The sequence below is a fragment of the Amblyraja radiata genome, chromosome 8 (genome assembly GCF_010909765.2).
Source record: "Amblyraja radiata isolate CabotCenter1 chromosome 8, sAmbRad1.1.pri, whole genome shotgun sequence".
Classification (NCBI taxonomy): domain Eukaryota; kingdom Metazoa; phylum Chordata; class Chondrichthyes; order Rajiformes; family Rajidae; genus Amblyraja; species Amblyraja radiata.
Window position 1 is genome coordinate 24,951,204 of NC_045963.1, and position 15,730 is coordinate 24,966,933.

At 47.4% G+C, this 15,730-nt stretch overlaps 1 protein-coding gene across 2 annotated transcripts in view; it reads left to right on the forward strand.

Annotated features, from left to right (window-relative positions):
* Positions 1-15,730, forward strand: part of ezr (ezrin) — a 52,326-nt gene that overhangs the window by 18,228 nt on the left and 18,368 nt on the right. The window contains exons 2-4 of one of the 2 annotated variants that reach the window (XM_033025396.1): positions 10,184-10,267; positions 12,023-12,118; positions 13,147-13,421. In XM_033025396.1, coding sequence (XP_032881287.1) covers positions 10,184-10,267; positions 12,023-12,118; positions 13,147-13,421 — 455 coding nt within the window. Of the gene's footprint in view, positions 1-10,183; positions 10,268-12,022; positions 12,119-13,146; positions 13,422-15,730 lie in introns of those variants that run through there. The other variant, XM_033025397.1, reaches the window with a different exon arrangement.

Consider the following 15,730-nt stretch of genomic DNA (forward strand, 5'->3'; position numbering starts at 1 on the left):
CAACTTTTTAGGTGACTTCAGGAGACTCTGCGGTCGCCACATGTTCGCGGGTGGTTCCCGGGGAGTCACCTTCGTGGTCGTGAGGAATTCTGGCATTCTGGGAACTAGTCGCGGCCTCATTATGGTTGCCGCAAATCTTTCAACATGTTGACAAATTAGCAGTGACCAGAATGAAGCCGCCATGGAGATTAGCGAGAATTCTCGTGCCGTAGGTGGGTCGCCAGGAGGTCGAAGGATCTCGTAGGTTGTAGCCGGTGTTGACTGGTGAATTTCATTGGCTCATTGGGGGGGGAAAAAGTAAGCAGTAGTTTTCAGAACCAAGGATAACCTGACCGGTAATGTTATGTCTGCCGAGCTTCACAGCCGTGTATCTCTGGCTTCTTAAATGTTGTCTCCACTCCTTCACCCCCCTCTTTTAAAGGACTTAAGTGACCCTTCCCGTACACTGTGCTTTCACTGTCTTAATTACAGCGCCAACCTTCCTGTTCATCGCGGTGTGTGTCTGTATCACATTGGCTTTGCACCGTGTGAATTTCACTCTGACAGCGCTCCCCCCGTTTGCCCTGTCCCCCGCCTGTATAACAGGCTGGTGAAGGAAGCGATGTGTGTGTGTTCCACTCTGACAGTCGCCGTTCCAGTCGCTGGTTTTTCAGGGATCTGGGTCAAACGTGGGCAGGTGAGATTAGTGTAGATGGGGGAACTTTGCCTACTCGGGATAATCGCCTAAGTGGGACAGGCCCATTATTAATCAAGAACCTGTCAATCTGCGCCTTAAAAATATCAATTGACCTGGCCTCAACAGCCGTGGATGAGAAAGTGGGATAACAAGGAACTAGTGTGAAGGGGTGATTGATAGTCGGCGTGGACTCAGTGGGCTGAAGGGCTTTTTTCCAGGCTGTATCTTTCAATCGATCTTTTTGCTGTATCTAGGCTTCACTGTTTTGTGAGCTTCTGATTTAAATAGAGCTATCGTGGGCCCTTGTACAATAGGAGCGAACTTGTATGTGCTTCCTGCTCTGATATATAAACAGACGACGTTAGGTAGGAATTAACGTTGAAGCACCTGTTTGCATACTGTTGTGGGTTATTGGCACAGCTGGTAACTGACAAAGGTGCGGCTGTTTAGTTCAGTTATATTTACGCTTGGGTTTTGGTTTATTATTGGCACGTGCACCGAGGTACAGTGAAATGTTTTGCATTGCCACAAAGGGGTCCAGCCTAGAGATAGCAAATTGATGTATTGAAAAGATGCAGCCCAGAAACAGGCCCTTCGGGTCCAGGCTGACCATCGATCATCCGTTCACAGCAGTTCTATGTTATCCCACTCTCTCATCTGCTCCCTACACATTAGCGACAGTTTACAGAGACCAATTAACCTACAAAAACCCACTTGAAGGGCCGAACGGCCTACTCCTGCACCTGTTTTCTATGTTTCTATGTCTTTGGGATGTGGGAGGAAACCGGAGGACTCGGAGGAAACCCACGTGGTCACGTAGAATGTACAAACTCCAGACACACTGCACCCGAGGTCAGGATCGAGCCCATGCTATTTAGAGGCCAATTAACCTACCGACTAGATATACCATGCATAAACACAATCAGTTCAAACTCAAGTACAATAGGTCAAGTACAATAGGTAGAGCAAACGGGGAAGATACAGAGGTCAGAATATAGTTCTCAGCAATGTAGTGCATCAGTTCCATAGATAAAGTCCAATGTCTGCAGTGGGTTAGAGGTGAATCTGAGTCACAGCATGGGCCGCTGGCTAACGTTGGAACACTGTTAGGCTGGGTGGGCCATTTGTAGGCTAGTATGAACATGTTTGGCCCAAGGACCTGCTCCACGCTGCATGGCTCTATGACTATTGGCCGGCAGGGAGGATGCAAGAAAGGACTGGTCATATGACCGCTCCTGCATGCTGGTGATTTGCCCTCGCACACTAATGACCAGCCCGGCCCGAAATGTCACCTATCCATGTTGCCCAGCGATGCTGCCTGACCCGCTGGGTTACTCCAGCCTTGTCTTTTTTGTTCCCTGTTTTCTGCCCCCCCCCCCCCCCCCCCCCCCAAATCTTTTTCTACCGCCTGCTCAGAACAGGAGAGTACAAGTCACCAATTTTACCAAAGCCAATTAACTTCCAAACCTGCACTTCTTTGGAGTGTGGGAGGAAACCGGAGCACCCGGAGAAAACCCATGTGGTCACAGGGAGAACATACAAACTCAGTACAGACAGCACCTGTAGTCAGGATCAAACCTGAGTCTCTGGTGTTGTAAGGCAGCAAATCGACTGATACCCCCCACCCACCCTGCGTCGTGGGATCATTTACTTTAGAGATTTCCGTGTTCTCTTCGGGAATTCTGGAATTTCTCAATATAACAAGGGGCTGAGTTGTTGATCAGCATTCCTAGCTTACTGGCGAAAAGACGGTCATATTTGACATGTCCCCAGAACCTGTTTAAATACCTGCACTTTGCACATTTAAAGGTTCCTCGAAATGGGTGACTGTATTCAATCCAACCCCTTTGTACCTCATAGAAAGACTGATGTGGAGGAATGAAAAGGTTACGTTTTCCAGCATCATTTTGGGTCTAGTTCAGAGCTGAGAGATTTTGCGTAAGTGTGGTGTGTGATCCATTGATGCATACGTGAAGAGACAGTAGTAGCTGCCAGAACACTCTAGAAAGTTCCCTAGCTTCAGGCAGCGCAGAGCTGTCCAATCCGGTGAGCAGCACATTTTCTCACTCACTGCCTGGGTGACTGGCACTCCCTGCCTGCGAGGCTGAATGTGGAGAGGCTGTCTGTGTTTAACGCTGGGCCGCAGAGAGGGGAGGTTCCTGTCTGATAAAGGAGTTGCAACAATAACTCGGCCACCCACCAAAGCCCCAGAACTGGACCTGGAAGGAAAATCCACCCTCATTCTGCTGCCTTTACACCCGACGTGTCTGTCTGACTGCTCCGCTCTCGAATTGTTGAGGGAATGGAATGTTTTGATTGATTGAAAGAGCAAGATTCAGGAAGAATCTCTGACTGAGGTTGAACTTGTAATCTGAAGCCTGAAGAAAGACCCTGACACGAAACCACCGGTTTCAAAACCATCCCACTTTCATGACGTTCCTTTTCCTTCAAACAACCTACTCCAATCAACTTGAGTGAGTTCCTGTCTCATACCCTCTGGGTCAGTGCCCAGATCACCTGTGGTCTCCTGGGTGACTCAAATTTCACCCGGTGACCATGTGAGTTTCCTCCAACACTCCAATGGTTCATTGGCTTCGGAAAGATTGTAAATTGTCCTTAGTGTGTTGGATAGTGCTAGTATACAGGGAGGTCGGCACGGATTCGGTGGGCCGAAGGGTCTGTTTCCACGCTGCATCTCCAGTCTAATTTGGTGTTGTAAATTTGGCTGTTGTAAGTTCTAGCTCCCATTCAGTCAAAGCTCCTCTATCACAGCCACAGGTGCCCAAGTGAGAAAGGTTGAAGTCCCTTTAAATGCAGTAAACCAGTTTTTCATCATGCACTACCTTGTGTCTCAACACCATCCTATCTCTTGACTCGCCCTGAGACAAGATTTCTTCCATTTATGTTTAATGGTTCGATGATGCTTTATTCCCACATGTGCAAAACACAGTGAAATTATTTTTCGAGTTGCCAGATTAGACGCCATATCCATAGTCCAGTCCTCGCTCTAGGTCTGATGGAGCGGCCCTTGATCCAGGCGAACCCCAGGCTACTGTAGGGCCTCCAGCTGTTACCTTAGTCTGGATTGTTCAGAGAACCAATGTCCCTCTCCACACCTTTGGTAGCTTACAAACTCACGGTACGAACATTCAATTCTCTAATTTTAGGTAACTAACCAACAACTCTTTTTGACTTTAGACTTTAGGGATACAGCATGGAAACAGGCCCTTCAGCCCACCGAGTCTACGCCGACTAGCCATCACCCCGTACACCAGCACTGTCCTACACACTATGGACAGATTACAATTTTACAGAAGCTCATTAACCTACAAACCTGTACGTCTGTGGAGTATGGGAGGAAACCGAAGGCACTCATAGGCAGGATTCAACCCGTATCTCTGGCGCTGTAAGGCAGCAGTTCTACCGACGCGCCACTCTTTTTTTTCTCTCTCTTTTCCCTGTGCCCCACCTGGATGCACACCCATTTCTCCCACAGTCCTGCCCCACACCCCATTTCCACTTTTACCTATATTCCTCCTTCAAACAGTAAGCATCAGTGTTGTGCAGTGGTCAGAGATTGGGAAATGTTGGTTACAATGGGATCTGGATGTCCTTGTACATCACACACTGAAATAAACATGTACTACAGCGAGCAGTAATGAAGGCAAATGGTGTTGTTGGCTTTCATTGTATGAGGTTTTGAGCACAGGAGCAAAGATGCCTTCCCTCAATGATATGCGGCTTTGATGAGAACACATCTGGTGTACTGTGTGAACACAAGCAAGTGCAGATGTTGGAATCTTGAGCAAAACACAAGTGCCGGAAGAATTCAGTAGGTCAGGCAGCACCTGTGGACAGGTGACGTTTCATGTCAGGACCCTTCTTCAACTGGGAAATGATAGTCAGAACCCAAAACTCACTTTTTTTTTGCTCTAGATTCCGACATTTGCAGTATCTTGTGTCGCCATCAAATATAATCACATTCTGATCTTTTTGAGAAGATGTTTGTCAATCATTGGCATATCAAAGTATCTCATAAACATTCCGTGAATTCACCATCCAGTTTATTACCGATTACCTTGTAAGCCAGGGTGTTGTCCTGATCTCTCAACCTACCTCATTGTGGACCTTGCACTTTTTTTTATGCACGCCATAACGCTGTAACACTATATTCCGCACTCTGATATGTTTCTACATGGATGGATGGTAGTGCAGAAGGTCGAGCAGCTGCCTCATGCTCTGGTCACCTGGGTTCGATCCTAACCTCGGGTGCTGTTTGTGTGGAGTTTGCATGTTCTCCCTGTGACCGCGAAAGGTTCCGACAGATGCTCCAGTTTCCTGATAGGTTGATCGGTTAATTAGACCACATGAGCAGGCCCTTCGGCCCACAATGTCTGTGTTGAACATGATGCCAAAATAAACTCATCTCATCTTCCTGCACATAATCCGTATCCCTCCATCCCCTGCATATCCATATGCCTATCTAAAAGCCTTCTTCAACATCTTCAACACCACTATTGAATCTATCTGCACCACCACCTGCGGCAGTGTGTTCCTGGCACCCATCCCCCCTATCTTCAGTGTGAAAAGTAAAACTTGCCCCGCACATCCCCTTTAAACTTGGCCGCTCTCATCCTATAGCTATGCTCTCTAGTATTTGACATTTCCACCCTGGTGGAAAAAGATTCTGACTGTCTACCCTATCAATGCCTCTCATAATGTTATATAGTTCAACCATGTCTCCCCTTAACCTCTGGTGTTTCAGAGAAAATTGGCCAATGGTGCCTAGTGTGTAGATGAGTGGTAGAATGTAGTTGATCAGAAAGCGAGTGGAATACAGTGGGTTGGAATAGTTGTATCCCCAACAACTGTTTGGAACACAACACAACACTAACATCAGCAACTGTGGACTTCTATCGAATGTATCTTTGGTCGCACTACGGCCATCAGCTTTTTTACAATAGTATTGCGGTTATTAATTAATTGAATATATTACAATTATATTTAACGTGTGTATTGTATTAATGGGCCTGTTAAGCTGCTGCAAGCAAGAATTTTGTTGTTTCAATGTTGGTGCATATGCCAATTAATCTTGCTCGCTCTCGCGAGAAGGAGTCTAGAGAGGGAGTCCAGGACCAGAGAGCATAGCCTCGGAATACAAGGGCGTATCTTTAGAAAGGAGAGGAGGAGGAATTTATTTCGGCAGAGAGTGGTAATTCTGTGGAATTCATCACCATAGACGGCTGCGGAGACCAAGTCAGTGGGCTTTTTTAAGTTGGAGATTGACAGATTTTTGATTAGTACGGGTGTCAAGGGTTATAGGGAGAAGGCAGGAGAATGGGGTTGAGAGGGGAAGATAGATCAGTCATGATTTACTTGAATGGTGGAGTAGACTAGATGGGCCGAATGGCCTAATTCCAATCCTATGATTTATGAACTCTCGCTCTCGAAAATACTTGACCTTGGCCCAGTCTCTGGCTGTGTGATTTAGCAGTGATTACGTTAGTTAGCTTTTGGTCACTTTCCGCTTGGCTCAGCACTGTACCCTGTCAACCCTGTTAATTATTCACCCTGGAACCGTGCACTGAGGCCTCTGTGTGAATTGGTTTATTGGTTGCAAATTTTTGGTTCTCTGCCTCTAACTGAACTACAGAGATAGGAGTCAGCTCCAGATAAACAATTCCCTTCACTGTTTTACACAGAACTTTAATTTAAAATCAGCTGCAGCGTGTGTCAACTTTTCTTTCTGGCTCGAAGTGAAATATCTGCAGCAACATCTGCATTGACTAGTCTGCTGACCGAGTTTGATGAAATCACTGTAAGATTCCCTTTGAACAGGCCCTTCAGCCCACTGAGTCCATGCAACCATCAATCATCCCATACATTAACCTGCGCACGCTCGGGACAATTTTATAACTTGCCAAAGTCAACTAATTAATGCCCACAGCAACGGCTGCGGAGGGTTGAGGTCCCGACCACGGGGGAAAATGGAGGAGGACTGGCTAAATTGTGTGCCTTCCACCACAGTGATGAATGCTGTGGTGGATGTTTATGTTAAATTTTTATTGTGTTTTTGTGTGTGTCCTTTATCATTGTACCGCTGCTGACACATTCATTTCACTTGCACTTTATGTGCAATGTGACAAACCATATTGTTTTGTAATCCACATGTCTTTGGAGTGTGGGAGGAAACCGGAGCACCCGAACAAAGCTCCCGCGGTCACAGGGGGAGACACACAAACTACATACAGACAGCACCCGTAGTCAGGATCGAACCCGGGTCCCTGGCGCTGTAAGGCAGCAACTCTACCGCTGTGTCACCATGCTGCCCCAGAGGCTGAGGGGAGACCTGACAGAAACATAGAAAATAGATGCAGGAGTAGGCCATTCGGCCCTTCAAGCCTGCACCACCATTCAATATGATCATGGCGGTGCATAACATTATATATACATTATATAACATTATGAGAGGCATAAATAGGGTAAACAGTTAGAACCTTTTTTTCCCCACGATGGAAATGGCAAAGACCAGAAGACATAGTTTTAAGGTGTGAGGGCCAAAGTTTAAAGGAGATGTGATGGACATTTTTTAACAAGGAGGGTGGTGGGTGAACAGTGCTGCCAGAGCTGGTGGTGGAGGAAGATATGATAGCGGCGTTTAAGAGGCTTTTAAAAAGGCATATGACACATAAGGAATGCAGGGATGTTGATCACGTGCATGCAGAGGAGTTTAGATGGGCTTGAGGGCCTGTTCCTGTGCTGTACTCCTGTGCTGTGCTGTACTACTGTTCTATGTTCTGTGATCATTCCTGTTTCACTGGAGGGCAGTCAACAGGACAAGTGGGGATTGTAGAAGAGTTACTTTGGGCAGATGAGTTGGCTGAAATCTGGTTCGGTGCTGCATTTTAAGTTTGCAGCATAAAACTCACGGGCTGTTGTCCCCAGATCAGTGAGGTAGGAAGCTGATAGCGTGGTGAGCTGGTTACACCCAGAGCACACCGGAGAACGGGTTTTGCCAGAAATTCCTCAGCAGTTAACACAGAGACAGATTTAGTTTCATTTGCCGTTACTCCATCCAAGATACCAGCATCACATAGGGCGGGAACAGTGGCGCAGCGGTAGAGTTACTGCCTCACAGCGCCGGAAACCCAGGTTCCATCCTGACCTCGGGTGCTGTCTGTACGGAGTTTGCAGGTTCTCCCTGGGTTTTCTCCGGGTGTTCCGGTTTCCTCCCACGCTCCAAAGATATACGGTTTTGTAGGTTAATTCTCTTTCGTGTGTAGGAGAGAACTAGTGTGGAGGTGATCGTTGGTGGGTGTGGACTGAGTGGGCAAAGGGCCTGTTTCCATACTGTATCTCCAAACTAAACTAAAACCAAACTAAACTAAAATACAGCACAAGGACAGGCCCTTCAGCCCACAATGTTTGTGCTGAACACGATTTTCCAGGTTAAACCAATCTTCTCTGCCTGCACGTGATCCATACTCTATTCTCTGCACGTCCATGTGCCTATCTAAACGGCACTTAAACTCCACTGTTGTATCTGCCTTAACCACCTCGCCTGGCAGCGGGTTCCAGGAACTCGTCTGTGTGTGTGTGTAAGAAAAAAAACATTGTTCAACTTTACCCCTCTCACCTTAAAGCTATGCCCTCTAGTCTTTGACATTTCCATCTTGGAGGAACAAAAGGTTCTAACAGTCTACCCTATCTATGCCTCTCATAATTTTATACGCTTCTATAAGATTTTAGTTTAATTTAGTTTAGAGATACAGTGCTGATGTAGGCCCCTCGGCCCACCGAGTCTGCACCGACCAGCGATCCCCGCACATTAACTCTATCCTACACACACTAGGGATAATTTACACTTAAGGGCCTGTCCCACTGTACGAGGTAATTTAAGAGTTCTCCCGAGTTTCCCCTGATTCAAACTCGGAGAATTACGGTAATAGCCGTTCGTAGGCACCCGGGGGCTCTCGTGGACATTTTTCACAGTGCTGAAAAAACTTCACGAGTTACCGCGTTTCCCGAGTACCTGCCGTTAGCGTTACGAGACATCCACGAGCTCCGATGTGGCCGCTACGTACATTCTACTTACTTACCGCGAGTTTGATTTTTTTTAAACTCGGGAAAGCTCTTGAATTACCTCGTACAGTGGGACAGGCCAATCAACTTACAAAAGACGCAAAATGGTGGAGTAATTCAGCGGGGTCAAACAGTTTCTCTAGAGAATGTGGATAGGTGACGATTCGGGTCCGAAGAAAGATCCTGACCCGAAATGTCACCTATACATGCTTTCCACAGATGTTGCCTGGCTCACTGAATTACTCCAGTAGTTTATGTCTCTCCATGGTCTTAATACCCACTAATTCAGGCAGCATTCTAGTAAACCCCTTCTGCACTGAAGACTCCACATCCTTCCTGGGCAGAACTGCATGCAATACTCTGACTGTCTACCCAGTCTATGCCTCTCAGCTTTCTCGGTATCTGAACTGACTGTTTCTCCCCTTTAACATGCTGAGTCACAGTTCGATCCTGACAGTCACGAGCTGCACCTCACAGCGTTTACCAACCCCTGTCCGTTCATCCCTAATCGTCGTCAGTAATCCTCAACCAGCAGATTTCAACGACACTTATCACCACGACAACCCTGACCTCGCCCTATCAAGAATATTCCCTTTAACCTATCCATCCCCTCCCGCTACAATGGGTGGAACGGTAGCGCAGCTGGTAGAGCTGCTGCCTCACAGCCCCAGAAACCTGGGTTCGAAACTAACCTCGAGTGCTCTCTGTGCGTGGAGTTTGTACATTCTCCCTGTGACCGCATGGGTTTCTTCTGGGTTCTGTCCACATCCCAAAAATGTGCAGATTTTTTCAGCGTTTGAATGAAGTGGGTGGGATAACATTGAATGAGTGTGAACGGGTGATCGATGGTCAGCGGGGACTCTGCCTGTTTCCATGCTGTATCTCAAAACACTCTTTCCCAGTTCTGACAAAAAAAGTTTGACCTGAAACATTGACCGATTCTCTCTCCACGGAAGCTGGGTGACCTGCTGAGTATTTCTAGTATTCTGTTCTAGGGGATTGTGCTTGCGTATGATCATAGTCTTGCTGAACTGTATGTCAAAAAAAAAAGTATTTTGCTGTATCTTGGTACACGTGATAATAAAGAAACCATTGGACCATTTTCAAGGACCAGTGTAATCAAGGACCAGTCTCACCCTCTTCTTTCCCCATCTAATCATGCATAGTCTTTCTGCTGACTGGATAGTAAGCAACAAAAGCTTTTCCTTGTACCTCTGTTCACGTGACAATAATAAACAAAAATAAAATAACTTTTGACAGGTTCTTGATTTGTACGGATGTCAAAGGTTATGGGGAGAAGGCAGGCCAATGGGGTTGAGAGGGAAAGATGCATCAGCCATGATTGACTGGTGGAGTAGACTCGATGGGCCGAATGTCCTAATTCTGGTCCTATGATTTACGAACTTTTCTCTTCCTCTTTTCCAGATTAATATTCGTGTTACCACCATGGATGCTGAGCTGGAGTTTGCCATTCAGCCCAACACCACGGGCAAGCAGCTCTTCGACCAGGTGGGTCTGCTCTCTGTAGTTCTCTGTACCACCGACCCGCTGATAGAAATGCCATGTACTTTTGTCATGATGCCTTCTGTTAGACGGTTCCAGGGCTAGGATGGAGGCAGCACCTTATAGACTTTAGACTTCAGAGATACAGCGTTGAACAGGCCCTCCTGCCCATAATGCCTGTGCCGAACATGACGCCAAGACCGGCACTTATCTGCCTGAACATAATCCATACCCCTCCATTACCGGCATATCCTTGTGCCTTCCCAAAAGTCAATATTGTATCTGTCTCTACCACCACCCGTGCTAGCACTTTCAAGGCATTCAACACCCTCTGTGTAAAATAACTTGCCCCGCTCATCTCCTTTAGACTTTGCCCCACTCACCTTAAAGCTATGCCTTCTAGTATTTGATGTTTCCATCCTGGGTAAAAGATTCTGACTGTCTAACCTATCTCTGCCCCTCATGATTTTATATACTTCCATCAAGTCTTCCCTCAAAACCTCCAGCATGCCAGAGAAAATAATCCAAGTCTGGCCAACCTGTCCTAGCTAATACCCTTTAATCCAGGCAGCATCCTGGTAAACCTCCTCTGCACCCTCTCAAATCTGCACATCTTTCCTGTAATGGGACAACCAGAACTGCACACAATACTCCAAATGCGGCCTAACTAAAGTCCTATAGAGGTGCAACGTGTCTTCCTGACCCTTGTACTCAATTTACAAAACTGGTATGCTGCTTGAAGTAAGAATTTATTTGTCCAATTTTTGGTACATTTGAAAATTAAATTAAACTCTTCAGCTACTAGTTTCTGGCACAACCACAGACGCATTTGATGTTGCTTCGTGAAACGCTGCATGTTCTAATTTATCCTACGTGTTGTTGTCTAAGAGACGATCGTTATCCTGAATTATTTCCAAATGCTTGGCTTATTTTCTCTGTTTAATTGAAAAATTAATTGGACCTGATATTTATGAAAGGCATCACAGTGTTTTGCTTCTGTTTTTTTTGTTTAGTTTATCATTGTCACGTGTGCCAAGGTACAGCAAAAAGCTTTTATGTTGTGTGCTATCCAGTCAGTGGAAAGACTATACATGATTGCAATCAAGTTGACCACAGTGTACTGATGCAGGATAAATTAAATAACATTCAGACCTGACCTGTACAAGAAATCTGTGCACAGCTTCGCAAAGACATCAGGGACATTGCGGGACATTACCAGTCCCAGCTGCACCCCTAAACATGCCAAAAAAAGACACAGTGTTGGAGTACCACAGCTGGTCAGGCAGCATTGCTGGAGAAAAAGGACAGGTGATGTTTCAGGTTGGAACCCATCTTCACACGCTTTCAGAGTTTGATGAAGGGTCCTGACCTGAAACGTCCTCTATTCATGTTCTCCAGAGATGCTGCCTGACCCGCTGAGTTGTTCCAGCACTTTGTCTCTATCTTTAGCATAAACCAGCATCTGCAGTTCCTTTTTTTCACATAGAGAGGTGACATTTTGGGTTGGAACCTTTCTTCAGACTGATTGTGGTCAGTGGGGTTGGGGGAGGGGAGGGGGTAGAAAGAAAGCAGGAAAAGAGGAGGGGGCAGGACAAAGTGCGATGAGTGATAGGTGGATAGAGGCGAGCGGGGGCTTGGGGTAGGCAGATGGTTGGACAAAGGCCAGAGATGAACAGACTGCTTTGTGGTCTCCCAGAATAATTCTGTTCATTCCCCAAATGGTTTAAAAATGGAGAGATGATCTATCCGTTTCTTCCACAGGTGGTGAAGACTGTGGGACTGCGAGAGGTCTGGTATTTTGGGCTCCAGTACGTCGACAGCAAGGGATATCCAAACTGGCTGAAGCTGGATAAAAAGGTGTGTGTACTTGCACTCGAGTTGACAAATCGCTCCAAGTAACCCTGTGTTTTCCTCCGACACTTCAGAATTTTATCAACAAAAGTTGGCAATGGAAGCATTAGTATCTGCAGAAATAAAGGACACAAAGTGCTGGAGTAACTCAGTGGGGTTAGCAGCATCTCTGGAGAACATGGATAGATGATGTTTTGGGTCGAGGCCGTTCTTTAGACTGACCCATTGAGTTACTCCAGAACTTTGTGATTTTTTTTTGTAAACCAACATCTGTAGTTCCTTGTTTTTATGACGATCTGCAATTCAACTTAAAATTAAGGAATTGCAGATTGTCGTAGAGTCATACAGCACGGAAATAGGGGCTTCAGCTCAACATTGCCCAGGCCGACCAAGATGTCCCATCTGCATTGGTCCCACCTGACCGCATTTGTCCCATATTCCTCTAAACCTTCCCTATCCATGTACCTGTCCAAAAGCCAATTAACCTATAAAGCAGTACATCATTGGAGTGTGGGAGGAAATCGGAGCACCTGTAGAAAGCCCAGCGGGTCACAGGGAAAACGTACAAACTCTGTACAGACAGCACCCGTTGTCATGATTGAACCCAGGTCTCTGGCACTTCAAGGCAGCAACTCTACAACTGTGCCACCCTTTTGAGAGAACACATTAGTTTCACAAACTGCCAAGTAGTGTGTTTAACTACGTAAGTAGTTAAACACACTGCACCTTTAACAAACACTGACTTTTATTTATAGTTCCATGCTTTAATCGCCAGTTGCCTGGGTGAAGGCCCCACTTCCGACTGCCCTGGAGTTTCTGCATCGATTCCTCTGCCTTTAAACTAAACAAGGGTGTTAGTCTGCAGGAAGCTCTGACCAAGGGCTGAACATACATCATAAAACAAACTCCACCTATAAAGCTGCAACATGATATCCTGACTCTTGTACTCGATGCTGAGGTTTGCCCCCTTGTTGAACATGTGTTTGAAGGGCTGCTGTTTAGTTGTGGACTGACCAGAGGTGTTTTTCTGTCAGGTCTCCCAGCAGGACTTGAAGAAGGAAAACCCGGTCCAGTTCAAGTTCCGTGCCAAGTTCTTCCCCGAGGATGTGTCGGAGGAGCTGATCCAGGAGATCACCCAGAAGCTCTTCTTCCTCCAGGTCAAGGAGAACATCCTGTCTGACGAGATCTACTGTCCCCCAGAAACTGCCGTGCTCCTGGCCTCCTACGCCGTGCAGGCTAAGTTTGGTGACTTCAACATGGACGCGCACAAGGCCGGCTACCTCACCTCTGATCGTTTGCTCCCGCAGCGGTAGGTGGGAAGGCCTTAGGATCTTAAGGTCAAGTCTTGAAACAGGCCCGTCAGCCCAATTTGCCCACACCAACCACATGTCCCACCTGCTTGCCTTTATACCCCCCTAAACCTATCCTATCCGTGTACCTGTCCAAATGTTTCTTAAACGTTATGATAGTACCTGCCTCAACTATCTCCTGGCAGCTCATTCCATACACCCACCCTTTGTGTTAAAAAAAAAGCTGCCTTTCAGGCAATTATAAAATCCAATTAAATCTTTCCATCCTTACCTTAAACTTATGCCCTCTGGTTCTCGATTCCCTTACTCTGGGGAATCTGGGAAGATATTGTATCTACCCAATCTATTCCTGAGGATGTCCACCCAGTGACCAACTTTGCAGCCGATCTTTTGTGAGGCTGGTAGCTCCTTTACATCCCAGGGCCAGACATCTGGCTTTGTGGCTTATATTAACAACCCATTTTTTCCTGCCCCCTTCTATTTATAGATTCTCCTGTTTTGTGGAAAGCAGGGAAGGGTTTGTGCCCAAGATGGACACAAAGTGCTGGAGCAACTCAGCGGGTCAGGCAGCATCTCTGCAGAAAAAGGATGGGTGCCGTATCGACAGTCTGAAGGGTCCCGACCCGTAACATCACCCATCTTTTTTCTCCAGAGATACTGCCTGACCCGCTGAGTTACTCCAGCACTTTGTGTCTATATTTGGTATAAACCAGCATCTGCAGTTCTTTGTTTCTACACAAGGGTTGGTGTCCGGCTTGTAGCTGGTAAGGTGCGGTTTTTCAACACAGAGCTGCACATTGCTCATACCGCTCGGTTATGTAATGAAAGAATAACACTCCTTTACTCTGCTCCAGGCCTCACTGGCACTGCAGGCCTCACTGGCACTGCAGGCCTCACTGGCACTGCAGGCCTCACTGGCACTGCAGGCCTCACTGGCACTGCAGGCCTCACTGGCACTGCAGGCCTCACTGGCACTGCAGGCCTCACTGGCACTGCAGGCCTCACTGGCACTGCAGGCCTCACTGGCACTGCAGGCCTCTTGCAATGCAGGCCTCACTACAGGGCTGCCAACTCTCACGCATTGAGCGTGAGACTCATGCATTTCACGACATTTTAACGCTCTCACGCTGATCACAGAATTTCTCACGCTCAAAAAAAAAGTTTTTAAAATAAAGAAAGAAAGTCGCAAACAATTCAATTCGCCCAAGGCTTCCAGATCTCCTCCACACTCACCAATAAGAATAGCTTTCTGTTGGTGGGTTTCCCGTAAAGAATAAAAAATGTGATTGGCTTAAGCCCATCGCACACTATTTAAAATGGCAATGTAACTGCAGTACTAATGACATTCATGGAACAAAAATATGCAGGTGCTGGAAATTCAAAATAAAGCAAAAATTGTTTTTAGAGGTGAGTAAAAACCATGAGGGGAAAATATAAGGTGAATGCATAGTCTTGTTCCCGGGATATGTGATTCAAGAACTAGAGGGCATCAGTTTTAAGCAGGCGTGTCAAACTACCTGCCGGCGAAGGGGCCCAACCCGGCAGGGTGATTTTGGGGGGAAAAAAGTAGTTTAGTTTAGAGATTAGTTTAGGCCACCTGGGCTGGGCCGGCCCGCAATCCCGGGGGGGGGGAGGGGAACGCTTTCATGGACGTCACCAAGTCTCCGAATTTCTGCCCACTCCGGGTGTTGTCGCTGCTTCCCTGACACGCTCTCTTACACAACCTAACACACACTGAAACACACACGCACACCCTTACACGCACACACGCGCACCCTTACATACGCGCACCCTTACACACGCGCCCCCTTACACGCGCGCGCCCCCTTACACGCGCGCGCCCCCTTACACGCGCGCGCCCCCTTACCCGCGCGCCCCCTTACACGCGCGCGCCCCCTTACCCGCGCGCCCCCTTACAAGCGCGCCCCCTTACAAGCGCGCCCCCTTACAAGCGCGCCCCCTTACCCGCGCGCCCCCTTACACATGCGCGCCCCCTTACACACGCGCACCCTTACACACGCGCACCCTTACCCGCGCGCGCCCCCTTACCCGCGCGCGCACACACACGCACCCTCACACACACGCACCCTCACACACACACGCACCCTCACACACACACGCACCCTCACACACACACGCACCCTCACACACACACGCACCCTCACACACACGCACCCTCACACAATCTCACACTCTCACATACACTAACACACCCTCACACACTGACAAACCCTCACATATACACTCTCACACCCTCACACACACTGATACACACTCTCACAAGCACATCCTCGCACACTCTGTCTCG